At 33.4% G+C, this 26,905-nt stretch overlaps 2 protein-coding genes and 1 long non-coding RNA gene across 6 annotated transcripts; 2 read left to right on the top strand and 1 right to left on the bottom strand.

Annotated features, from left to right (window-relative positions):
* The first annotated feature begins 4,934 nt into the window (after positions 1 to 4,934).
* On the top strand, positions 4,935 to 8,580 carry LOC122310802 (cytochrome b-c1 complex subunit 6-1, mitochondrial). Of its 2 annotated transcripts, none has more exons than XM_043124948.1 (5): positions 4,935 to 5,090; positions 5,649 to 5,748; positions 6,355 to 6,439; positions 8,189 to 8,278; positions 8,364 to 8,580. In XM_043124948.1, coding segments are annotated over exons 2-5 (210 nt in total). In that variant the 5' UTR covers positions 4,935 to 5,090; positions 5,649 to 5,746; the 3' UTR covers positions 8,397 to 8,580. The 2 variants fall into 2 exon arrangements, with proteins under 2 accessions (XP_042980882.1, XP_042980881.1); XM_043124947.1 differs by having other exon boundaries at positions 4,942 to 5,090; positions 5,649 to 5,714.
* A 674-nt stretch (positions 8,581 to 9,254) lies between these two features.
* On the bottom strand, positions 9,255 to 13,701 carry LOC122310803. 3 transcript variants are annotated; one of them, XR_006242686.1, is made up of 6 exons: positions 13,191 to 13,701; positions 12,944 to 13,078; positions 12,570 to 12,685; positions 11,820 to 12,060; positions 11,591 to 11,663; positions 9,255 to 9,512 (listed from the first exon to the last, which is right to left on the bottom strand). It is a non-coding gene; the product is annotated as an uncharacterized LOC122310803 (long non-coding RNA). The 3 variants fall into 3 exon arrangements; XR_006242685.1 differs by having other exon boundaries at positions 13,199 to 13,701; XR_006242684.1 differs by having other exon boundaries at positions 12,944 to 13,701.
* A 1,634-nt stretch (positions 13,702 to 15,335) lies between these two features.
* Positions 15,336 to 16,322, top strand: LOC122311418 (vacuolar iron transporter homolog 4-like). Its single transcript, XM_043125972.1, has one exon. It carries the CDS (start codon positions 15,419 to 15,421, stop codon positions 16,124 to 16,126), a length of 708 nt encoding a protein of 235 aa, XP_042981906.1. The 5' UTR covers positions 15,336 to 15,418; the 3' UTR covers positions 16,127 to 16,322.
* Positions 16,323 to 26,905: the final 10,583 nt, after the last annotated feature.

Below are 26,905 nucleotides of genomic sequence, written 5' to 3'. Positions count from 1 at the left end.
AATCTTTTTATAACTGCCAAACTAATCAAATATCTGAATGTGATTGCATCCATAACAGGAGAGTATGTTTCCTCATAATCAATCCCCGGTTTCTGCAGGAAACCTTGTGCAACAAGTCGTGCTTTATATCGCACAATTTCATTACTTTCATTACGTTTACGTATAAATACCCATTTATATCCAACGGGTATTACACCCTTTGGTGTTTGTATAATTGGTCCAAAAACCTCTCGCTTTGCTAGCGAGTTTAATTCAACTTCAATAGCTGATTTCCATTTTGGCCAGTCATCTCTACGTCGACATTCTTCGACAGTTCTTGGCTCAATTTCTTCATTACTTCTGGTAATGTCAAGAGCCATTTTATATGAGAATATGTTGTCGACAACAGTTTTATTTCTATTCAAAATTTCTCCTGTATTCATGAAATGTATCGAGATCTCGTTATTTTCAGGTACCTGTCCCTCTTCAAGGGAAGACATTTCATGAAATACCTCTTCAGGAGGTTCTTTCTCAGGAGATTTACTCTCTTCATGAGCATCAATTACTCTTATGGCCTGTGTTGGTATGGACTCTTTAGGAGTACCAAATTCATTTTGTATTTTCCTCTTTCGAGGAATTTTGTCCTTAGCACCAATAGGCCGTCCACGCTTCAGGCGTATCTTAGACTCGCCTATTGCTATTTTGGCAACTTGTCCTTCAGGGACTGCAATCCTTGCTGGAACATTAACAGCAGAAATATATGATTTTACCACACCTTTAGTGTCAGTAAATGCATCCGGTAATTGGTTTGCAACACTTTGCAAATGAATAATCTTTTGAACCTCTAGATTACATTCTTTTGTACGAGGATCAAATTGGGAAAGAGCTTTATTTTCCCAAGTAATTTCTTGTCGTGCTTCAGGCACCGACTTCTCATTACACAATATTTGTCGTGCTTCAGGCACCGACTTCTCATTACCCATTGTTGGAAAAATGGATTCGTCAAAATGACAATCCTCAAAACGTGCCTTAAACATATCTCCTGTAAGAGGCTCAAGGTATCTGATAATAGATGGAGAATCAAACCCAACATATATCCCAAGTCTACGTTGAGGGCCCATCTTTGTACGTTGTGGAGGTGCAATTGGAACATATACAGTACATCCAAAAGTACGAAGATGAGAAATATTTGGTTGCTGACCAAATGCAAGCTGTAATGGTGAATATTTGTGATATGCTGATGGTCTACCTCGAATTAATGATGCTGCATGAATTATAGCATGTCCCCAAGCAGAAATAGGAAGATTTGATTTCATGAGTAAAGGTCTAGCGATTAGCTGAAGCATTTTAATCAATGATTCAGCTAAACCATTTTGAGTATGTGTGTGGGCAACTGGATGTTCAACATCTATTCCTATTGACATGCAATAATTATCAAAAGCTTGAGATGTAAATTCTCCTGCATTATCCAATCGAATAGTTTTAATTGGATAGTTAGGGAATTGTGCTCGTAGCTTAATTATTTGTGCAAGAAGTTTAGCAAATGCAGCATTTCTAGTGGAAAGTAAACAAACATGTGACCATCGACTTGATGCATCAATTAAAACCATAAAATATCTGAACGGTCCACTTGATGGTTGAATAGGCCCACATATATCTCCATGAATCCTTTGTAAAAACGATGGAGATTCAAAACCAACCTTTGAGATAGATGGTTTGATAATCAATTTACCATGAGAACATGCAGAGCATGGATATTCATTGGGTAAGATAATCTTCTGATTCTTTAAGGGATGCCCATACGAATTATCAATTATTCGTCTCATCATTATTGATCCCGGATGTCCAAGGCGATCATGCCAAGTCATAAATATTTTGGGATCAATGCACTTCTGGTGCATTACAACATGTGATTCAATTGTTCTCATTTTTGTATAATACAATCCAGATGAGAGGGCAGACAGTTTTTCTAATACGAGCTTCTGGCTCGAAATTATTTTAGTAATGAGAAGATGCTCTTTATCGTCTTCATTAATGGTTTCAATATGACAACCATTACGACGTATATCTTTAAAACTTAATAAATTTCTTCTGGATTGTGAAGAAAATAGAGCATCATCAATGCAAAATTTGGTGCCATTAGGCAACACAATATAAGCTCTTCCGGAGCCTTCAATTAGATTCGATGAACCGGAGATGGTATGAACATAGGCTTTACTCAATGTTAGATTTTGAAAATATTTTTTATCCTTAAGAATTGTGTGAGTTGTAGCACTGTCAGCCAGACATACATCTTTATTATTCATCTCGGAGATAGAAAGTTCATCAATAATACTCATGATTCTACAAAATATATAAAACTTTCATTACTAAAAAAAACATTACAGAATAAAAATATTTTACAATAATATAAAGGAAATACATTAATTAAAAAGGAACACTTCCATGATCAACTCTACCACTAGAATCCTCAAAGAAATCAGAAACATCAAGACTTGTAATATCTTCTCCATCTATAGAATTTAAAGCATATGGTAGTTCAGCAAAATTTGTTTCAAATTTCTTTGTTTTTTCTTTTATGGAAGATTGGTATAAGTCAACCAAGTGTTTAGCTGTACGACAGGTACGAGACCAATGTCCAGTCATACCACATCTATGGCATTCATCTTCATATTTCTTTACAAATTTATTTTGAGGACCTTTGCCCTTTTCTGAGTTGAACCACTTCTGGTGGTACGGTGTATATCTATTATTTTCCCTTTTAGTGTGGTCACTTCTAGGACCTCCACTTCTAAAGTTTTTCTTACCACGTCCACGCCCTCTTTTTCTTTGAAAAGATGCACCATTCGCTTCTGGGAATGATGTAAATCTAGTACCATTCACTTCAGCGAATGATATAGAACCAGTAGGACGTGACTGATGATTTCTTAATAAAAGCTCATTATTTTGCTCAGCTAATAGAAGACAAGATATAAGTTCAGAATATTTCTTGAACTTTCGCTCTCGATATTGCTGCTGCAGGAGCACATTTGAGGCATGAAAAGTAGTATATGTCTTCTCTAACAAGTCATCATCAGTGACTTTTTCACCACATAATTTCAATAGCGAGCTAATTTTAAAGAGTGCAGAGTTATACTCACTAACACTCTTGAAGTCTTGCAACCTCAGGTGCATCCAATCATGACGAGCTTTTGGGAGGATTACAGTTTTCTGGTGTTCATATCTCTCCCTTAAATCATTCCACAAAATAAGTGGATTTTTCACCGTTAGATACTCAGTTTTTAATTCTTCATGAAGATGGTGCCGAAGGAAAATCATTGCCTTAGCACGGTCCTGCAGGGACCCTTGATTTCCTTTTTTAATTGTATCTCCTAGGTTCATTGCATCCAGATGGATCTCAGCATCAAGGATCCAAGATAAATAATTTTTTCCAGAAATGTCAAGAGCAACGAATTCCAATTTTGTAAGATTTGACATTTTCTACATATATAAATCAAGAACATAAGTATGTTTAATATTTCATATTCATTTTGAAAACTATAAAAAAATATATTGAAAGACTTACTTGAAGTAGAGGACTATTAGCTTCAAGATCGTCAGAACTCTCGTGCTGATAACGTGTTATAAAATTATCAAAAGGAGAGAGAGAGAGAGAGAGAGAGAGAGAGAGAGAGAGAGAGAGAGAGATATATATATATATATAGAACTCAGAGAAGTTATGAAACTTATGAATTTCTTAAAGAATTCAACGATATATATAGGCGTACAAAGGGAACTATGCAAGTTACTATGCAGTATTATGATAGCACTGTGCATATTTACTATGCAGTACTATGCTGGCACTATGCACTGTGCATTTGACGGCTAGCTCAAGGTGGTCATACAATTTTACAATGTTATTTTACAACAGCAAGCAAATAAGCACAAACCAACCGTGAATACAATAAGAAACATTTATTGGTAGCATTGAAAGTCAGTGCAACGTTATCTATCAAGAACAGAACGACCTACTATATACTTTGAAAGGAGTGAATTAAATAACAAAACAAAACAAATAACATCATAAACAAGATCACCATAATTAGGTAGGCCATTTGAAAGACCATTGCCCTTCTATAAACGACAGTAATCTCAAAACACAAAAGATATCCTCCCACACATCATTGTATCATTTTTATGCGTAGTTTGTTTCTACAGATGATATGAGTTAAGATAAAAGTTAAAAATTGAATAAAATATAATTAAACTAAAATTTTTAAATATTATTTTTGTTTATTTTATTTTATATAAAAAATTAAAAAATTATAATGATTATATGAGATAAGTTGATAAGTGTTGCAAAAATAAATCAGACTGTATCCATACTAGTCCATAAGTGTGTTTAATATGAGTTTATTTTACTATTAATTAATATATAAGATAGACGTGATTGTTCTATCACACCAAAATATACAAAGAAAATTGTTATAATTATAAAGAGAATATAAAAAACAATTCTACAAACTAACATGGTTTTATATAATCTATTAAATTTACTTAATAATAAAAATAATTTTACAGTTTAATCCATTACATGAAACCTTGTTAATATGTGTGATTATTTTTATGCAATTTTTATGTGGCTAAAATATTTTCATATGGGTGCTGCTAGGGTGCCCGCCCAGCTGTGACGGTTAGGTGCACTCCCTAAGTAAAATTTATTTTTCTATTTTTTTTTCTTATTCATATTTTTTTAACATCTTTAAAATTTTTTAAAAAATATAAAAAAATATTTTGAAAAAAATATTAATATATTAATAATTAATTTCTTAATTAGTAAGTTTTTTTTTAAAATTAAATATATAAACGGGATAAAATGAAGTGGCAAAATAGTATTGTTCAAAAAATTATAGAAAGCAAGCCACATGGATGGGCTCTGGCACTCGATTTTAAGGCCGGAATTCAGCACAAAGGCGTAGGCAGTAGGCACGCATCGGGGGCACACAAGCTGGAAGGAAGCCTAAAAGGCTAAAAAAGAGAGAGTAGCCCAACTACGCAGTCTTTAATACTCCCGAGTCCTGACGCCTCCCTCGAACACATCCACAGCACAGACCGAGGTTAGACTTCTCTAGGTAAGGGCCATTGCGCCTTTCTCTATCTCTCTCTGTCTGATATACTTTTATTAGTTAGATCTGTTATTTTATTTTCCAATCTTAATTTTCTGGATTTTCGAGAATCTCCTGCACGTATTCGATCTGCAAACCTAGGTTTTAGTTTTCGTAAGTTCCTTATAAAATGGTTTTGAGAAGAAAAAAAGAAGAAGAATCAGAAAAGATCGCTGTTCAAGAAAGTTCAGAAGTGAATATTTAGAAATGTTTAAGAAAGAATAGAGGTTTGATCCAATCATCCAACGAATTTCCACCAACGATTGACTCTATTGTTTGATTCCTTTCTCATTTTATAAAATGCTTTGGTTTACACTGTTTTGGGAGTTTGTTCGTCATCTGTATTTCGAGGCCTTAGTCTATATGCTGAGAAATTATGTTTCGAAGTTGTTAATATGGACATCAGGTAGTTGAAAATTGTGGCTTGTGTTTTCAACTACTATTTCCTGTACTTGAATGAACTCTATTCAATAGTCTTGTTTTTATGCTTTAAGAAATGCTGACTGTTGCCTTTGTCATTTTTAGTGACCCCAAGTGACCCAGCCGGCTTCTCCTCGCTCTTAGTTGTTTGTATTGCCTTTATATTGCTATGTAAGTACTGTCTTAACACAATCCCTATTGCTATGTAAGTACTGTCTTAACATAATCCCTTCTTCCTCAGGGTTTTTGTTGCATCATATTTTGAACATTTTATCTTCACCCTGCCCATCTTTTGGTCTCATGATTTTTTACTTTCTACCACTCTGGAAGGTACCATTGGATATTTGTTCTATGAACATCACTCATCTACCTTCACCTAGAGCCCCTAAAGAAAATTTAGTTTTTCTTCCTCCATCCCTTTTGTCATATTTATTATTTATGAACGAATACACTCTCATATTGCTTCACACCTTTGAAAAAACATGTTTTCCCTAATGCAAGAAGATTGACTACTATCCTCTTATTTTTTGATAAATTGACTACTATCCTCTTATATATGTCGAACACTAATTTCCCTTGTGGTTCTATCCCTTCACAATCACTATTGATAACAAAATCCACCATAATTGAGACCATGCATTCATTTTATTTAAATTTCCTGTTCATTTGGTTATTACAAAATCTACCGTAGTTGAGACCATGCATTCATTTTATTTAAATTCCCTGTTCTTTTGGTATTAGGCCTCTCTAATTCTGTGATGTTTGGCTTATACTTTGCTTTGTGTACTTTTATGTGTTTTTGTATCCTTAGGGCGGATGATGAACCTGTTGATCCGAAGAAATATCTTGAAGAGTCTTGCAAGCCAAAGTGTGTGAAACCATTACTTGAATATCAGGTATATTGCATTATTGTTCCTTTCAATTTATTTTTGTTCCCACCCATCTCTTCTGGTCGAGAGTGTTTGGATGGATATTGTTTAGGGGAAGGCTGTAAGTGGAGAAGGGTGGTAACGAAAGGTTAGTAATATATTAGAGGTGTGTGGTAAAATTTCCAAAAAATATATTCTTTTGGATAAATAAGGCTTTGTCGGTAGAATATGGATGCACATTTTAAGTCCTCATGCTATTCTAGTAGATCCCTTACCTTATTACTCAAATTTGTTTTTCCTTTTCTGCAGTGCTTTCTATATTACTCATTAGTTCCGAATCCTTTTTCCCATTCCTTTTTCTTTTTGGGTTGGGGGAGGGGTGTACTCGAGGATAAGTTTTTGTACCCAATTTTCTAGTAGTAATTAGGTCTGTATCTTCCAATGAGCTATTGCTTTAACTTAGCTCGTGTGCTTCATATTAATGCAGAATGCAGAATATATGGATATGTTGGTTTTATGGTGAAATCACTTAACCAGACTAGCATGTGTGTCAAAAGACCTACCTCGCTCTCCAAAAAATGCTTTGTATCTTTTAAATGGTGTTTGACGGTTTATCAGTTATACTGCTGGCCCTTTGAAAGACGTATATTTTGGATACTATGGTTGCATGATTCTTAGGCTGATTTTCATGAAATTGCTGGAGCAGTTTTTATCTTTTAGTGACTGATAAAAAAAAAATTTATTTTTATTTTTAAGTGGGGTATTTAGTGGAGCATGTATACTAGGATAGGATATTTTTGTTGCACTGTGTGCCATCTACTTCCATCACTTTATCTATTTGATTTCCAAATTATCTCTCATATGGGGATAGACAAATAATTTCATGGAGATCCAAGCCTTTTCACCAAATATGAACTTTCTATGTTAGACTTGAATCCACCTAATGATTGTGGGAAAACTCTTGAAGGTCATTTTACTTTTATTTAATCTTCTAGGACTTCAATAAATAAAATGGAATGTTGATTGATGTTAAAATTAAAATTGGAATTAATCATAAGGTTTAGAGATGATGGAACCATTGTAGGGATTCTAAAATTTCATAATGACATTGACCCACACACCCGATGCGGTAATTAATAGAAGCTTTCCTAATCTAGGCTATCACATTTAATGTGTTAATTTGGATACAAAATTTGTAAGTTTTCAAAGCAACCTAGCTTAAAATCACAAAAAGCAAAGGGTACAATACAGAATATTCAAATCAAGCAACGGGCATGCTTACAAGATATTAAAAAATGTGTTCGTTGACTCTTCACAGTGGAAAAATATTTTGAGACCTTGAAAATTGTATATTAGACGAACACTTGGGGGTGAAGACAGTAGTATTTCTTTTTGTCATGAGTGGAACTTCTGCTAACAGGGTGCTCTGATGGTGAGTGGAAACTGGATAATATTGGTTTGAATGATGTGATAGGTGAAAGACAAACGGAAAGTATAAAGTAGAAAAGAACTATTTTTTTTTTTTAATCTCAGGAATGAGCAAGCTGGTGTTATTTTCTCCTATTTGGGGCTTGCCTGCTTCCTTTATGTTTTAGATTTACCAACAACTCCCTCATTTGTCAACATGCTTGTATGGTGGGTGTGTATTCACCTAGGTAATATTCATGTGAAAGCATTTATTCAAAAAATATCCGATAGGTTCTCTGAGTGAAAAGCTTCTAAATCACTAGTTGGGAAGGGAAGTGAGTCACAGTTGTAATCAATCTCTTGTTACAGGCATGCGTTAAGAGGATCCAAGGAGATGAAACTGGGCAGAAGCACTGTACTGGACAATATTTTGATTACTGGTCATGTGTTGACAAATGTGTAAGTAGCATTCTCCAATTACAAGGAGACTGAAGTCGTTTACATTGATCTGCATCTTCTAAAAAATTTCCCATTTGCAATGCAGGTGGCGCCAAAGCTTTTCCATAAAGTGAAGTAATCTCTAGATGATTTTGTTTTACTTTAAAAATGCAATAACTGCTGCTGAACATTTATTGTTGTTTGGTGAACCGGGAATGCCTGTTTGGCTTCCTTCCACAGCACTTTGCACATTCATATTTCGAACCATGGGACCTTGAGTTATGGTCAATAAAGATAGAATCCTGGGTGTTAGATCTGGCCAATCAATTTGATGTTTATCCAAAAGCAATGATGTTGTTTGATTTCTGAGTGGGCCGGAATGCTCGAAAATGTGCAATGCGGGAGACTAGATCGAATTACATTACATGGTGAAGTTGCTTGGACAGTGGTATTTTAGAAAGGAAAAAAAAAACCAATTAAGATGGTGATACTCGGTATGTAGTGTGAAGGGCACGTGCCCTCGGGCAGGTTATATATAGCGCCAAGGCTTTACTAATACTAATAGCAGCTCCACATATGTACATGCAGCATGCAACATATATGTGTATATATATTTGTACTAGTAAAGGAGCTAAATGCAATGCAAGTTTGCTTAGTTGGGTCAATTGGTTATTTTAGAAAAAAATTATTATTTTTCATGAAAGGTTGATCCTAATACAAAATTTAATGCACGGGAAAAAAATCCTAAATTTTTTTGGATAACAATAGTTCAAGTGGAGAATAGTATTTCCATGTCTGCACCGATCAGAAAAGGAAAACATGATTAGTAGTACACCCTGTAAGAATGATATGCTAAATACACTTTGTAAGAATGTTGGCAAAGATCATGTAGAGAATATAATTTTCCTTGAGCTTAAAGCCCTCACTGTGTAAGAATGATATGCTAAATAGTACACACATACCAAGTTCATTAATCCCAAAAGGGGGGGGGGGGGGGGGGGGGGGGGGGGGGGAGGGAATACAATGTTCTAATTGTAGTGAACAAACCACATAAACTTCTCAACAATTAAAATTATAAACTCAGTTTCCTTTCTCTTATAAGTAACTCTTTTTTTGCTTTAAAATTGCACAAAAGCAACGTCTTTTGTCTAGTTAACACTCAATTTCCTTTGCTGCTCTCACTTCTTTTCTAGTCTAATGAGAGTCCAAACTTCCACATCTCTTCATGGTCTTCTTCTTTTCTCTTCCATGGAAGCTGCAAGTGAAAGAAGTCACATAAAATCACACAAACAACAGGCAACAGAAATCCAAAATAGAACAAAAAATTGAAACAGACTGGCAAAAACTGTAACAGACAGCAACAAGTTCTTTTCTCTCGTGTTCTTTAAGTTTTCAACCATTTTCCCTTGATTTCTTAATGAATTATAGCTATAAAACATTCAGAAATGATTGCTAATGGATATAACAATATCAAATATTTGGAGTGCTAGAGTAGCTATCATTACTTCAAACCTATTAAACCAATTATACTCAAGCATGCCTTTAAGAGAGATGAACAAAATCAAATACTGGTAGAACCATTCACAAGTGCCAGTTATATCGATGATTGTCCAACTAAAGGCAGACATGCAAAATTTTATCCAGGACTAAAGGTAATAGCCTATGGCAACGGTTGGATATGTGAAAGTTAGGAAAATAATAGACATACGACATTTTTACAACCATTTATACAACTATGTTTTAGATTGAAAGCATTTTTGTAAAGTAACTTATATAATGATGGGTGTATATGCCAAACTTGTAGAATCTATTAAAGGATACTAACAGGCATATAGGAATCCCACTAAAGAGAAAAACTGGTCCTTTATAAAATAAGGAAAAAATTTAATTTCCCAAAACTCATCTTAAAGCCATATGTACAAAAAAAAAAAAAAAAAATACAATGTTTAAGAACAAACAAATTCTATAAAATTTCTAACAAAAAAATTATTTTCCAAAAAATGAAACGAACATCAAATAATATAGATCTGAAAGTGACACTCAGATTCACAACCCACAGATTGAAGAAAATGGATCTGAAAGTGGCACTCAGATTCACACCTGAAACTCTCACTCTCCCCATGCTCTAACCCAGATTCAACACCATATATATTCACGACCAAATTCACAACATTAGCTCCAATATGCAATAAAAATATATGAAATAAATCTCTAGGTTAGGGCATTATAAATTCTCTAGGTTATGCATATAAGCAATAAAATTGAACTCTGACATTTTTGTGCTAGGAGTAAAGAAAGGAGAACAATAAATAATTAACAATTGAGGTACATATGATAAACCAATAAAAATCTTCAATCACATCATAGCAATTTGTAACACACCCGAAATACATTACACAATTACCAGCAAAGCTACAAAAGGAAGTCTGATCAGAGCAAGGATGAGAAAACTTTATAAATTATTTCATTGTCATTTATTTTTATCCTGTATCCAAAAGTATATTAACTCATAATTCAACATTAATATAATTAGCGTTCTTGTCAAAACACCACTTTTTACAGCTCTATCAGTTGCCAGAGGTCCCCAGTCTAATAGAAATAAGTAAATAATTTCCATTATTAAGAGCGAGGAACATCATTAGACAGCCATCAAAATCCTGAAGGAATAAAGGTCAAAGGGATTTTTTGTTTTTGGGTAATGGCAAGGAATCTTGAAGACCATTCAAACAAAACATGTCTTTTACTCAGTCAAACCCCAAACTTGTATAGGGCATCCCCATCACAATGATCAGATAAATCATCGGATTTTCACCGATGAGGCATGGCCCCAAGAAATTGTTTGTATTCATTTGTTCAAACTATAGACTTGGAGGGAGCATACTACCAAGACCAAGACCCTTATCACTTGAGGTAATTCTTAGGGATTGAAGGTCAATGGCATGTTAAAAGGCATAGATTAAGGTGCATTACAACATCCATGATTATCCTTAAACATAAACAATTTAAAATTTTCAAAATCACAAGTAGTAACATCAGAGAGGTATTAATTACTTCTTAGTCACAAAACTTGAGTGGTATGTCACTGGTATCTTCATTGAAGAATTTTTTGGGAAAGGGTAGTTGATAGTAGAAAAAATCACATTTGTTAATTCTCTGTCTAGTTTTTGCAAAGCACCACCACAAGAACCATGTACAAGGCCCTGTGCTATCTTCGATCATTAAAATGGGATCTTTTTTTTTTTTTTCTTAATGAGCTTCAATTAACAAGTAGATGATTTTAGTGGATACAAACAAAAAAATAGTAACAAGTGTTACTGTCTAAGTTATGTGTACCAAGTAATAGAAGTTTCTGGATGTGCTTTTCAACTTTTGTTTCTTCCTCAATTCTCCTTTCAATTTCAGCATCCTGTAAGCCACACGTTGAAAAGAAAAATAAAGCTATATGCCACATAAAGTTGCTCTACGATTATTTTGTAAATGGGCATAACCAAGGATGTCTTTTACCAAACATAAAAAAATAAAAAATAAAAAAATAAAAAAAGAAGAGAGAGAGAGAACTGACGTGTGCATTCTCTTCAGCCTCTGCTCCATTGAAATGTCGGTTTCTGTTGTAGAGTAGGCCCATATTTTTAATTTCAATTGAACACATAGAATATGTACCAGTCAAGCTCCACCAGAAGTCAAAGGCGACTTCATTCCTTAACATAATTTCTCTAGGTTAGCCCATATATGCAACTAGTGATGGCGATCTATTGCAATGGAGATCGACTGAGGGTTTTCTTCGCGTCACATTTGTAGACATCCTGAAAATTAAAATGAAAAGAAACTAAGAAATGAGAGTCTTAGAGGGAAATATTTGTGTAAAAATAAACCCAACGCTGCAGAAAACCATGACATGCAAAGAAAAAAAAAATCTAAATCCATTTATTAAATTGCTCTCCTCATGCTCTAACCCAGATTCAACACCATAGAACTAATTGAAGTAAACACCCAAAACCTAAAGAAAAGGATACGTAAGCATGGTTTGCTCCAGATACCAACTCATCACCTGAGTTCAACACAGCTGCAATCGGAGCATGAACAGCTGCAACCCATCACTTGATCATGTCCACAAACAATTAATTACACCGCATGTACATGTTTCTAAGGAAATTATCACCAAAAACACAAAACCAAGTATTCCCAAGTACAATCACATCAAGCTAAGTTACAAGCACAGAAATGTGCTTGCCTGTGAGCAAAGAAAAAATGACGAAGTTTGTGTTAATCCTACCAAATGTTTGTTGCTAACCAAAGCCCAAGGTATATGTACCTGTTGTGTGCTTGATTCTATAGATGCCTGTTAACACTCTGATCGTCCAAAGGAAAATAGCAGTTTCTACTTGAACCAATCACAAAGGTCTTTGTGTTGATGGGAACATTTCGATTCTGCAGCATATAATGGAAACACTTAACACAAAGAAAAAGTTAAACCGAATTTTCAATTCATTTGAAACCTGAAATATGTAAGAGTGCGCTGCCTTATCCGATCATTGAGTCGAAAATATAAGATCGCGATACTCAAAAAACGCAGCTAACCAAAGAAATGCTTTAATTGAAGCTTTACTAACTAATTCAATTACACAATATAGTTAATAAGCACTTAAAAACAAGAAGAAGAAAGAAAAAGAAAAAGAAAAAGAAAACCTGAGCAGACTGTGATAGAAGCATTCACCACAGTATCGAGGTCGAAGGTCGTCGCCGGGTTGTTACGCTTCTGGTATACACTCCACGAAGAGAACAAACCCTTCTGCTTATCCACCATTACAGCTGACGTAGCCCCTTCAAAACCAAAAGCAAATCTCAAAATTCTAAATTTTTTAATATTTAATAAAAATCACAATTCAAAATACACAAATAGAGAAAAAATCTTCACAGAGAGAGAGAAATGTACACCCTGACCGATCGTTGCCGCAACAAGGGCCTCCTCGCTCTTCCCAGGGCTGACGATGTCACCGAAGGTCAAAGCATTTTCCAATGTCGCAAGCCTACAAGATTCCTTAGAATTCTCAACCACAGTTGTAGTCGTTTTCTCCAAGGCATTGTCATTATCAACCTGAAACCAAAGAAATTAATAGCTCAAAAAGCCCAAAGACTTCAAAATTCCCACAGATTGAACAAATCAAAATCTGGGGCTGGGTTTCACAGTTTCGGTAGTTTAGGTTTCAGCAACACAAAGAGAAGTTGAGGGTTACAAGGTAGAGTGAAAGAATAGAGAATGGGTCTGAGTTGAGAGAGATAACTCGGGACGCATATGAAGCCGAGAATAAAAGAAATTGCAGGCATTGGGGCTAGGTCTCACAGTTTTGGTGGTTTGGGTTTCAGCAAGACAGAGAAAAATTAAGGGACGCGAGGTAGAGATATAGAATAGAGAATGGGTATGAATTGAGAGAGAAAACTCGGGAGGTATACGAACCCAACTGCACTAAAGATCAAAATATCTTTATATAAACATAAAAGACACGAAGAAAGAAAACAAAAGTTAAAAGAGTAACTACGCAATCAGCACGAATCAAAAAACAGAGCGGGAAAAATTACTGTAGTTTTCTGTAGCTTGGCGATGGCGGCTTATACAATAACTATAGGTATGATATAAGAGAGATGATATTTGCAGTCGTAATTGTGTAAGTGACGTGTAGTTATTTTAAGAAAAATGAATTAATATAAGACTCATATGAAAAAAATTAACTTTTTAATCGTGGATCTTATTCTTTTTTAAAACGATTATGCGACATTTATAATTTCACGATTGTATGTAGTATTGTGTAGATATAGATATAGATATGTTTAATGGTTTCACGCAACAGAGTTTGAAAGGAATCGTGCATGCCCATGGTAAGTAAGGAAAAAGATAGTATATACTAATTTGGTCATTTATATATAGGGTCCGTCACGATCGAGTGAAACGTCTTATCTATTTAACCGACGGCGTTGTCATTTTATAGTAATATTTCTTCCTATAAATCGAAGTGCTTACTAAAGTTTAATACGAAAATTTCTGAACTAAGGATCTTGGCCATTTTGTTTACTTAAAAAAAGTATTATGTAATTTTTATATTTTTGTGTTGTTTTAGAAATGTTTTAGGCATAAAAATAAATATAAATTAATGTGATTTAATTGATTTGTTAAATTATAAAATTATTTTTATTATAAAATAGATATAATATAACAAATGTAATCATATTAATTTATAGAATTGTTTTTATAAGATCTTTTTATAATTATAACACTTCTATGCTTTTATTTTCCTCCAAACATTAGTGTTACCAGCATTTCGTTAATCTATAGACATAGAATCAACTTCACAATCCCCTTTCCTCCAAAAAAATAAAAAAGAGAGTTATCTATGATGAGTTATAAGGTACACTTTTGGAGTATGAGTATCTTGTATATTATATTTAAAAAATTATGGGATCTATTAATAATAAAATAATTTTTTATATAGGTCTTATATTTATTTATTTTATTAATAAATAATGTGTGATATTTACAGTCCAAAAGTGTATAAGTTATATGTATTTTTTTTTAAATAAAAGGATAAATTTAAAATCTCCAATATATAAAATTTATCAATTTTATAACTGTATCTAATATTATTTATTTTAATATTCATAAATTGAGATGAAAGGACATTAATTATTGTGAAATTACTTTAATTATAAGAGAAATTTATAAAGCCCATATCTGTACATATATACTTGTAAATACATTTTTATAAATAGAAAAATTTTATTCATCATTTTTACAATATATAATTTTTTAATTTTTAATTTTTTTTTATAAAATATGTATTATACAGAGGATGAGCACAAGAATTCAACTAATTTAAAATAATAAAACAAACAAATTTTAAAAAATAAAAATGAGTGAGATGTGTAGGCTGTAGCTTTGATTTTGAAGTGTGAACACGTTAGATTCGAGACACGGCTCCACTTCCTATACCAAGTGGCCTCCACCACATCCCACCTGTACGATTACGTTTACGACAATTCCTTCCTGTATATAGTTATCCCTGGGGCGTGTGCTCTCCACACTCCCCCATAGCCATTAATCCATCCTCTGAACTCCCCCCTAGGCCATAGCCAACAGATCCATTTCCTGAGTAGTCCGAGTCCTTGTTTATGGTAGTTTTCTTAATTTGCTTCATTTCGTCCATGGCAATCAGACAAGACCCCGATCACGAACCATCCGTTAAGGAAGCCATGCCTTTCGACGTCGAGCTGGGACAAACCCAAGAACATGCAGAAGAACAGGAAATCAAGGTTTTCGATTATGCGAAAAGAGCACAGTGGCTCAGAGCTGCCGTCTTGGGCGCTAATGATGGGTTGCTCTCCACAGCATCTCTAATGATGGGAATTGGAGCCGTCAAAAGGGATGCTAAGACCATGGTCCTCACTGGGATAGCAGGCTTGGTTGCTGGAGCTTGTAGTATGGCCATCGGAGAACTAGTCTCCGTTTACTCACAATATGATATCGAAATGGCTCAAATGACGAGAGAGAGTCGGACTCAGAACATGGGAGCCGAGGAGCTGGATGCCGAGAAGGAGAAATTACCAAACCCGTGGCAGGCAGCCGGGGCGTCTGCACTTGCATTTGCGGTGGGGGCGTTGGTTCCTCTACTCGGGGCTGCCTTTATTAAGGATTATAAAGTTAGGGTGGGAGTGGTGATGGGGGTTGTGAGTTTTGCCTTGGTAGGGTTTGGAGGGTTAGGTGCAGTGCTAGGAAAAGCACCCGTAATGAAGTCGTCTTTAAGGGTGTTGGCTGGGGGATGGATTGCCATGGGAGTTACTTTTGGCTTAACCAAGCTCGTTGGTTCTATGGGACTGTAACCAGTTTAACACTTTTTCTGATATATGCGGTTAATTTTCCCATTTACGTTGCCAGCTTTTTACCTTTTTTTTGGCTGTATTTCTTTCCTATCAGCTAGCTCTTTCGGATCTTGATGAACTATCTCATGTATTTGCTGGTCCAACGAGATATTGTACAAATGGCCAATAAATCTTTCTGCCAGATGCTGATCGATCATATCTATCTAATCGTAAATTTCCAAACAAAAGAGTTGTTTTTGTGAACAAATTAAAGAATACTTGTTAATTCAACAGAACTATTTTCTTGTGGAACATCAAATTAACTGTTGAGACTCATCGATCCTAAGATTCTTCCCCAGATTATCTTGAACATATTTTCTATGTATATAGCCTGAAGTTTATTAATTACCGTCAACTTGGACCAAAGTACTGTTATATATACTTAATAAACTAATAATCGGTTGGCTTTGATCGAGCTTAGCTAGTAATTCCTCCCTTCAAAAGCAAGCATTTTTTTTCCGTCGTTCCAGTGATCATCCTATACATTGCGATGATCTTCAAGCTATATATATATATATAATATATGTATATCTGTTGGCTTGCGCCAATTGCCCTAGCTAGTGGCTAGCTAGCTGCATGGGACTCTTGAAAACTAATTAAGATATATATACGACCCAAGTTTCGGACTATAACTTGTGCATACATGGTACTTCAAAGCTGTGTGCGAATTATTCATGATTTCGCATAGAATAAGCTAGCGCTGTCTTTGTACGAATTATCAGATCATATGTTGCCTGCACCGGTGTTTTTAATTTGGTTCTAGCTAGGATATAATATATATACTAGTAATACTACGTATACGTACATATATACTAGCTAGAAACTTTCTTTCTGAATAGATGCCAGACATTTAGTACGTATATATATCAAGTATATATCGATCCCATGAAACACATATAATGCAGAGTATATATATATATATACACATAGACGTTCTAAAGAAAAAGTTGCCAGAATAATGAAGAGAACCTAAAAAAGAAAAACAGAAAATAAAAAAATGGGTGGGATCAGATGCAACTTTCTTTTAACGTTTGAATAGAGTGTTTTCGGAGGCAAGGATCATCTGATCAGGTACTACTAGGACCCATATATATACATATAGGGAGTCATCAGCGACTACGAGAGATCAGAAACTTGTAGCGTAAAGGCAAAATGCCAAAGTGAGTATATATGTAGCTTAATTATCAAGAAATTCATGCGTCTAACTTATTTTATAAAATTAATTCAATAAAAAAAGTTACTCATTACTTATAAATATACTCAAAACTTTATCCACAATTATTAATATAGAATTTATTCCTCAACACCACATCTCTCATATACATACTAATATTTTTTCTAAGAAGTTTTTGTTACGAGATAGGTAGTGTGTACCTGACCTATTCGTCTCATGGTAAGTTATGATATTATGAAAAAATTTATAAATCTCATTCATCTCATAAAACCGCCTTAACAAGAGATGATTACTCATTAATTATAAATACGTATAAAATATTATCCACAGACAACATGATATATATTCCTCAACAAATTACACAATATTTCTCTACCTTTTTTGATTGGATATATGACTTTAAAGCCGACGACAGTAACCTACTCATGCACCGAAAAATTAAATATTTCTTTAGCTGCAATATGCATCATGACCAGTACTTTTTTAATATTAATTATATTAATCTTGATGATCAGCTAGTTGGATCAATACCCCAGCTAGCCAGGTATACGATCATCGATCGAGTTTCTTTATTATTATTGATCGACCAAGTCCACATATAGTTATGGATCGAGCTAGCACAGCTTAATTTGTTTGCGAACCCTAGAAAAAAGTAACAAATCCCACGGCCTGCTTTATATATTAATATTGGATGGTTACGTACCTTTCGTTATTCAACAAATCAAACAAAACATATAATTAATTTATAAAGATAAAGAAAGGAAGACGTGTGGCCTCCACACAAAACCCCGGCGGCCACAGAATATATATATATATATTTACCAGTCTTAATAATTGGTTCCAAAAGGGATATTGATGTGATGATGATGCATGCAAAGGCTTGCATGCGATCGATGAATATTAATATCTTGCGCCTTCTTAATTTGCTAAATCTGTACGTGCATACGTCATGGGAAGCTTGTGGAAATATCTATTGCACACACAGTCACACTTGATATATATTTTATCTATCCATATCCACTAAGATAAGATAAAATCATGGTAAGATCGATGTACCACCCCGAAATTTGACTTCCATTTTATAAAAATAATAATAAGCAGTATATAGTAAATGTATATTAGTACTCGATCCCCATTCCCCGGGCCCGCGGTTTAATTAGTCTCATCTTAAATTATAAGCTTTATGAGAGAAATGGTGGGACAATGACCTAGTTAAAGCCCCCTACTTACCCTCATAATTACTGATTATCTAATGGAGAATTGCTATAAACATAAATATATATATTATATAAAAATAAATTCATAAATTGACATGATTTTAATAAGATTAATTAGATGATCTACTTTATAATAAAATTAATTTTACAATCTGACGTATCATATCAAACCACGTCAATTGGCGGATTTATTTTTATATAATACTTTTGTTGTTAAAGTATTTCTCTGTAATTACTTAACAGGTAGCTAGCTAGGCACTACAAGTACTCAATTAGAGATCATTTACTAGCTAGCAATATAAATAAGTACTTCAAAATTGCCACTAGCATTGGTTTCTCTATATACATATTTAAAATCACATTTTTTTAATATTGATTTTGCATATATCACATTGAATTATACATCTTTGAACTAAATAATAATAAAATATTATTATTTTTTTTTCTTAAAATTATTATTTTTATATATTTTACAATTAGCACAATGTGTTAAAAAATACCAACTCTATATATCTAAATATTACCAATTTCATATATCAAAATGACCAATTTTATCAATAAATATTAATATATACTAAAAAACACTTTGTATCATCAACTTAATACAAATTTTATATATGATCAAAATCATTTTAATACAAATTTTATAAAGTTGATTTTAATAGGTAAGAGAGAAAAAACTTGAAGAAAATGTTTGGAGAGTGAATAATGCTTCTTCAAACTTAAAGAAATACTATTTATAACTATGCAAAATTTTAAAGATGCATAATCCAATGTAGACCAATTTAGAGAGATATTATGTAAATATGACAGTGAATATGAAGATGCATTGCCAATGCTTAGGCCATGTACTAATAGTACTGGTAGTTCTCCGCCAAATTATGATGGTTTACCCATTAATTCAGTCATCTTCATTTTACTTGAAACAAATCATCCTTATTTAATATAATACCTAGGGTACGTATTTTGATAATTCCACAATATGTTGATAAATACAGTGACCAAAATAGTACTCTATGTTTTATATTAAACAAATACTCTTCATTTACTTAAAATGTTCTTAACTTCTAGCACACACTTGGGGCAGGCTCTCACGTTGGAACTAATTATCTCGACAGTCAAGTTTTGGACACATATCTCCTTAGGGAATAACTTCAAACCGGACAATCCTACAACTCGTATTTAACGGAGGCTAATAGGTGATAGACACGTCAGTGAGACAAAAGCAAGTTATGATTGCCGCGATGCAGGGAAACAAATCCCCTTTCTCAACCTCTCTCTTCGAACCCATCAAGCAAAACACCTCTCTCTCTCTCTCTCTGCTTCACCTCTCTCTGTTTCGAACCCATCCAAGCAAAACCAAACCCATCCGTTGGTCTCTCTGTCTCTCCTTCGATTCTCTACGTGCGGTCTCTCTCCCTCCCTCCCTCCCTCCCCCCATAAAACCGAAACCAGATTTTTCTGCAAATGAACAAAGGCAAACCAAATATTTCCCCCTTTTCATTTCGTTTGTTTTTCGTCCCCCACTTGTGAACGCAAGAAATCTCTAGTTTTTGCAGTTTTTCTTGAATTTGATGATCTGTGTTTGCTTTGAAGTCTGACAAATTTTTATACATTTGGAAGTTGTTTCTTGAAGATTTTGAGGCCGCCTAAGTTTAGTCTTAGTGCTGTTTGGTTGCTGAGAAAACCTAGGAAATGAACAAAAAAAAAATCGTGATTTTTTCTTCCAAATGTTTTTGGTTAACATTCAAGATATGGATATGAAAAAAAATTATTGGGAATAAAATTTCGACTTTGTAACAAAACCAAATTACCGTGACTGTGAGTTCGTGGTTGCAGTAGATAGTTAGAGTGCTACGGTTAGGGTTATGGCTTAAATTCTCTATTCTTTGGAGTAACATCTATGGCATCATATACTGATTACCGACACCCTGCAACGTCAGTGGGTGCTTGCGTATGAGTCAACACCCATAGTTGTTCCTGTCTCAACAACTTGTGAACATGAAGGAGAATGAGAAGTTTTCGGTTCGACAGAGAGAGGTTTTCGATGGGTGAGAGAGAGAGAGAGAGAGAGAGAGAGAGAGAGGGTTGGGGTGACTCGGGTGAGGGGCTCAACAGAAACAGAGAAACATTCATCTGCAAAGCGGTGCGCGGGTTGGGGTGACTCGGGTGAGGGGCTCAACAGAAACAGAGAAACATTCATCTGCAAAGCGGCGCACCAGGCTAGTTGAGGGGCACTTATGTGTCACAAGTTCATTCGTCTCCGCTATTCTCCACTTTTAGGATTGTCCGGTCTGAAGCGTTTCCCATCTCCTTATTATTGAATTTTACTATACAAATTTCAACCAACACAACCACCGTGAAACTCGATTGATAGCAATAGATGAATGCTTTAGCCACAAGATAATTTTATAAAAATAAAATTCTAAACTAACATGGCTTAACGTGATATATCAGATTATAAAATTAGTTTTATTGTAAATTAAATATAACATATCACATGAAAGTCACATGATCGATTTACGAGCTTACTTTTATGATCAACGAATTGCTTTATAGCCATAGCAGTTATCATAACAATATATTTTATTACCTTTTGTGGAGTCCATAGAGATTACATTTCAGTATCCTTTGCCAATTTTCTCCCTCATCTTTATTTTGAAAATAAACAGTCCGGCACATTCCCTAGTACTATGAAAGAGATTTCATTCCCTTAGCCTGATGCTCTGTTTAACAGTCTGCTAGAAATTTAATTGTGAAATTTCTATTAACTTTAGGAATCTCGTGAAGACCGCATAAGTTTTCACGAATCCATTAATCGTATAGGTTTTTGTCTAACTACATAGTTAGTGTTATTATTTACTATGGTATCAGAAGTGTGTTTTTGATTATTGGAGATAGTTAGAAGTGTCAAAATGTATTATGGTTTGTGCCATTAGACTCGGAGGGTTATTTAAAGTCTTATGGCGCAATAACATTTTTTCATATTTTCGGATAAAACGTCTGTTCAAAACTGTAGATATTATTGGATAAAAAGAAATATCTTGAGGTAATTTTCATGAATATTATTGGGTAAAAATATTTTGAGTTGATTTTTATAGATATTATTAGATAAAAAAATCTTAAGTTGAATTTTTGTAGATACTATTGGATAGAATATTATGAGATAATCTTTTATAGATATTTTGTGTAACAGCTCACTAGAAATTCAATTGTGAAATTTCTATTAACTTTAGGAACCTCGTAAAAACTCCATAAGTTTTCACGAATCCATTAATCGTATAGGTTTTTATCTAACTACATAGTTAGTGTTATTATTTACTATGGTATCAGAAGTGTGTTTTTGATTATTGGAGATAGTTAGAAGTGTCAAAATGTATTATGGTTTGTGCCATTAGACTCGGAGGGTTATTTAAAGTCTTATGGCGCAATAACATTTTTTCATATTTTCGGACAAAATGTCTGTTCAAAACTGTAGATATTATTGGATAAAAAGAAATATCTTGAGGTAATTTTCATGAATATTATTGGGTAAAAATATTTTGAGTTGATTTTTATAGATATTATTAGATAAAAATATCTTAAGTTGCTTTTTTGTAGATACTATTGGATAGAATATTATGAGATAATCTTTTATAGATATTTTGGGTAGGAGAAAACTACACTCAACTCTCAACTCCAGCCTCATCTCTTCCATATCTCATCCATAAGCATCTCAAGCCACCTCTCCCCACGAAATTATCTTCATTTACACTTTCCATTGAAAGAATATCAAACACTCTCTCTCGGATAGCTTTTAGGAGGTCTTTTGCACACCCATTTCGAAGGTTTTGTAAGTGTTTTATCATAAAGTCTCCTTCATATAAGTTGTTCATTTTTAGTCTAGTTTACATGGATATCTTATTTGCCCCATTTGAAGATCATTTGGTCAGTAAAATATTGTGTAAACTATAGAAAGGTCATTCTAGGAGATAAACTGGAGAATATGTTATAGTTTGGAGTTTTTGACCAAGCTAATGGATAGATATTGGTCCGAAATTTTTATGGAGTATTGTTAACATGTATATGTGACTATTGGTTGAGGATTTTTTCATGATTAAAGGTTTTGATGAAAGATTTTCTTAGATTTAGAAACTTAGAAATTGGAAGAAGAAAAACAGTTTCTATTTTGAGAAAGTTTAACTCTTTGGTGGTCTAAACCTATTCTAATGACTTTAATAATTTTATTGGAGGATCCTAAGTATCTTATATACATGTTATATTATTATTTTGAAGATATTTCATATTAGTTTCAAAGATATGAAATTTTATGCAAAGAGATATTCAAATAAGCCAAAGTGTGGATATTCTTGGCTAAAATTTATATTTTGGTTAATTTCTAACCATTTGATCTTGAATTAGAAGCTTATATATGTTTTAGGACATATTTTTAAACCATGTGATCGTTTGGTTTGAAGATCATATATTTATAAGTCATAGATCAAGAGATTTATCAAAACTAGTTGAGGAAAAAGTTTCTGTTTTTGGACTAAGTGTAAAACCAAAAACTCCAAATGTTATTTTGTGATTTGGGTGACTTTAGTTTGATGATTTAAAGCATAGTTGATGTTAGGATGATATTATGAATATATTAGAAGTAAGATTTGATTTTTGAAATTCTTGGAGATGTTTTGATTTAAGGTCAAAACTTGTGATTCAAGTGCTTAGATCTTTTTACAAAAAAGTTTGGGGTTAATTATTAGCTTTTTCTAAATGGATGTTTTAAGTATGGTTTTGAACTTAGGATTGGAAGATGTTTATTGCAAAATTTTGGTTTAAGCATGAGTTTTGAAATTGGAAGGAATTGCAACAAAAATCAAGGGAAATGGCCTATGGATGTTTTGGCCATAGTGTGTTCTTCATAGTTGTGTTTTGTTTTAAATTTTTCTGAATTGATATTTAAGTTTAGGATAAAATTTACATGAGGAATGTAAATTTTGGAAACTTTTGGAGTTAGTATGCAAAATGCTTAAGTTATGGGTAAAACGGTCATTTTTCCACATGTAGAGAGTAAAATAAAAATTTTACTCTTTAAGTTAGTATTTTTCATATTTCAAATTATTAGTGATTTAGTTCTAACTTTTAGAATCACTAATTACAGTTCCTCGTAGTCGCACTTGAAGTTTTATAAGAAACGCGGAGATCGAGATAAGTTAGTTTTTAACTTATTAGGAGTCTACTGTGTATGTGTGCTAAGTAAAGGAACTACAGTGTATGTATGTGTGTTATCATATATGTCATGTCATGCCAAGTTATCACGTAATTGTCTATTATACAGAATTTATTCTGTCATCAATTTTTATCTGTTACATAATATATTCTGTCATGTATTACTGTACCTTACAAGTACGTCATGCTAAGTATGCCATCTATTACATGTATGTCAAGTCATGTAATATTCACTGTTGTAAGTATGTTATGTTAAATATGTTGTTTATTAAATGTTATGCAATGTTACGAAATATTTCTATTTCAAGTTGGTCATGTATTTCAAGTTATATTCAAGTCACGTTATGTTACGTCAGGCCTTCAGTCATTTCGTATTCTAGTCACGTTTCATCTTGATTACTTATGTATGGGGTCACAGCAATTGTGACGCATACACTACATGAGACACAACAATTGTGACACGTAGAATACATGGGGCCACAACAACTGTGGAGTATGTATTTAAGCAGTTAAAGAATAAATTTTTGTAGAATACATGGGACCACAACAACTGTGGAGTATGTATTTTTCATGTTAAGTCAAGTTTGTGTAGAATACATGGGCCACAACAACTGTGGAGTATGTATTTACACGTAGAATACATGGGGCCACAACAACTGTGGAGTATGTATTTTTCATGTTAAGTCAAATTTCAGATCAAGTTCATGTCAAGTCAAGTTCAGTTCATGTTTCAATTTAAGTTATGTCAATTATGCTATGTTGTACGCCAAATTATGCTTTAATTACTTATGAATTTGATTATGCATTTATGCATTTACTGTCATCCATGCATCATTAGCTTGTGTGGAAGTTTTTTGTTAACTTACTGAGATTTGTAATCAAATATCACTTTGGTAGTCCCAACTACCATTCCCCCCGAATGGTAGATCTTGTTACAGGACCTGAAGGAGAATCAGGAGCTGATCAACTAGACACAGTTGACTAAGCGACGGTGCGACGTCAATGTTAATATAGTAGTTAACATAAATTACTACTTGTACAATGGAGTTGCATCTTTAGTACTTTTTGGATCATAACCATTTTGGAGTAGTGTTGTGATCTATTCAATGAGTCTTTATGTATGAAGTATGTTTTAAGCATTTGAGATATTTTCAATTTGGTGCATAGTATTGCTAAAGAAAAAAAAATTATCCGCTGCGAATATTGCATAATGTTATATGCATGTTATGAACATTGCATCTTATATGTCATGAACGGGGGCAGGTAACCTTGTGTTGCATGTCTCGACGCTTCAAATGTCCGTCCGATCCCAAACGGAATTTGGGGGCGTCACATTTTGGGTAGGAGAAAACTACACTCAACTCTCAACTCCAGCCTCATATCTTCCATATTTCATCCATAAGTATCTCCAGCCACCTCTCCCCACAAAATTATCTTCATTTACACTTTCCATTGAAAGAATATCAAACACTCTCTCTCAGACAGCTTTTAGGAGGTCTTTTGTACACCCATTTTGAAGCTTTTGTAAGTATTTTATCATAAAGTCTCCTTCATATAAGTTGTTCCTTTCTGAGTCTAGTTTACGTGGATATCTTATTTGTCCCATTTGAAGATCATTTGGTCAGTCAAATATTGTATAAACTATAGAAAGATTATTCTGGGAGATAAACTGGAGAATATGTTATAGTTTGGAGTTTTTGACCAAGCTAATGGATAGATATTGGTCCGAAATTTTTATGGAGTATTGTTAACATGTGTATATGATTATTGGTTGAGGATTTTTGCATTATTAAAGGTTTTGATGAAAGATTTTCTTAGATTTAGAAACTTAGAAACTGGAAGAGGAAAAACAGTTTCTGTTTTGAGGAAGTTTAACTCTTTGGTGGTCTAAACCTATTCCAATGACTTTGATAATTTTATTGGAGGATCCTAAGGATCTTATATATATGTTATATTATTATTTTGAAGATATTTGATATTAGTTTCAAATATATGAAATTTTATGCAAAGAGATATTCAAATAAGCCAAAGTGTGGATATTCTTGGCTAAAATTTATATTTTGGTTAATTTCTAACCATGTGATCTTAAATTAGAAGCTTATATATATTTTAGGACATCTTTTTAAACCATGTGATGGTTTGGTTTGAAGATCATATATTTATAAGTCATAGATCAAGAGATTTATCAAAACTAGTTGAGGAAAAAGTTTCTGTTTTTGGACTAAGTGTAAAACCAAAAACTCCAAATGTTATTTTGTGATTTTGGTGACTTTAGTTTGATGATTTAAAGCATGGTTGATGTTAGGATGATATTATGAATATGTTAGAAGTAAGATTTGATTTTTGAAATTCTTGGAGATGTTTTGATTTAAGGTCAAAACTTGTGATTCAAGTGCTTGGATCTTTTTACAAAAAAAGTTTGGTGTTAATTATTAGCTTTTTCTAAATGGATGTTTTAAGTATGGTTTTGAATTTAGGATTGGAAGATGTTTGTTGCAAAATTTTGGTTTAAACATGAGTTTTAAAGTTGGAAGGAATTGCAACAAAAATCAAGGGAAATGGCCTATGGATGTTTCGGCCATAGTGTGTTATTCATAGTTGCGTTTTGTTTTAAATTTTTCTGAGTTGATATTTAAGTTTAGGACAAAATTTACATGAGGAATGTAAATTTTAGAAACTTTTGGAGTTAGTATGCAAAATCCTTAAGTTATGGGTAAAACGGTCATTTTCCCACATGTAAAGAGTAAAATGAAAATTTTACTCTTTACGTTAGTATTTTTCATATTTCAAATTATTAGTGATTTAATTCTAACTTTTAGAATCACTAATTACAGTTCATCGTGGTCGCACTTGAAGTTTTATAAGAAACGCAGAGATCGAGGTAAGTTAGCTTTTAACTTACTAGCAGTCTACTGTGTATGTGTGCTAAGTAAAGGAACTACAGTGTATGGATGTGTGTTATCATCTATGTCATGCCATGCCAAGTTATCACGTAATTGTCTATTATACAGAATTTATTCTGTCATCAATTTTTTTATCTGTTACATAATATATTCTGTCATGTATTACTGTACCTTACAAGTACGTCATGCTAAGTATGCAATCTATTACATGTATGTCAAGTCATGTAATATTCACTGT

This window comes from Carya illinoinensis, chromosome 5 (assembly GCF_018687715.1).
Source record: "Carya illinoinensis cultivar Pawnee chromosome 5, C.illinoinensisPawnee_v1, whole genome shotgun sequence".
NCBI lineage: Eukaryota > Viridiplantae > Streptophyta > Magnoliopsida > Fagales > Juglandaceae > Carya > Carya illinoinensis.
Note: the sequence above shows the minus strand (reverse complement) of the source record. Positions and strands in the feature narration are given on the sequence as shown.

What these genes read in the sequence shown, in the direction of transcription:
- LOC122310802 (XM_043124948.1), top strand. An exon ending in AACCATTACTTGAATATCAG is followed by an intron (nt 6,440 to 8,188) that starts GTATATTGCATT and finishes CTCTTGTTACAG; the next exon opens with GCATGCGTTAAGAGGATCCA. An exon ending in GGTCATGTGTTGACAAATGT is followed by an intron (nt 8,279 to 8,363) that starts GTAAGTAGCATT and finishes TTTGCAATGCAG; the next exon opens with GTGGCGCCAAAGCTTTTCCA.
- LOC122311418 (XM_043125972.1), top strand. Translation starts at nt 15,419, where the DNA reads ATGGTAGTTTTCTTAATTTGCTTCATTTCGTCCATGGCAATCAGACAA.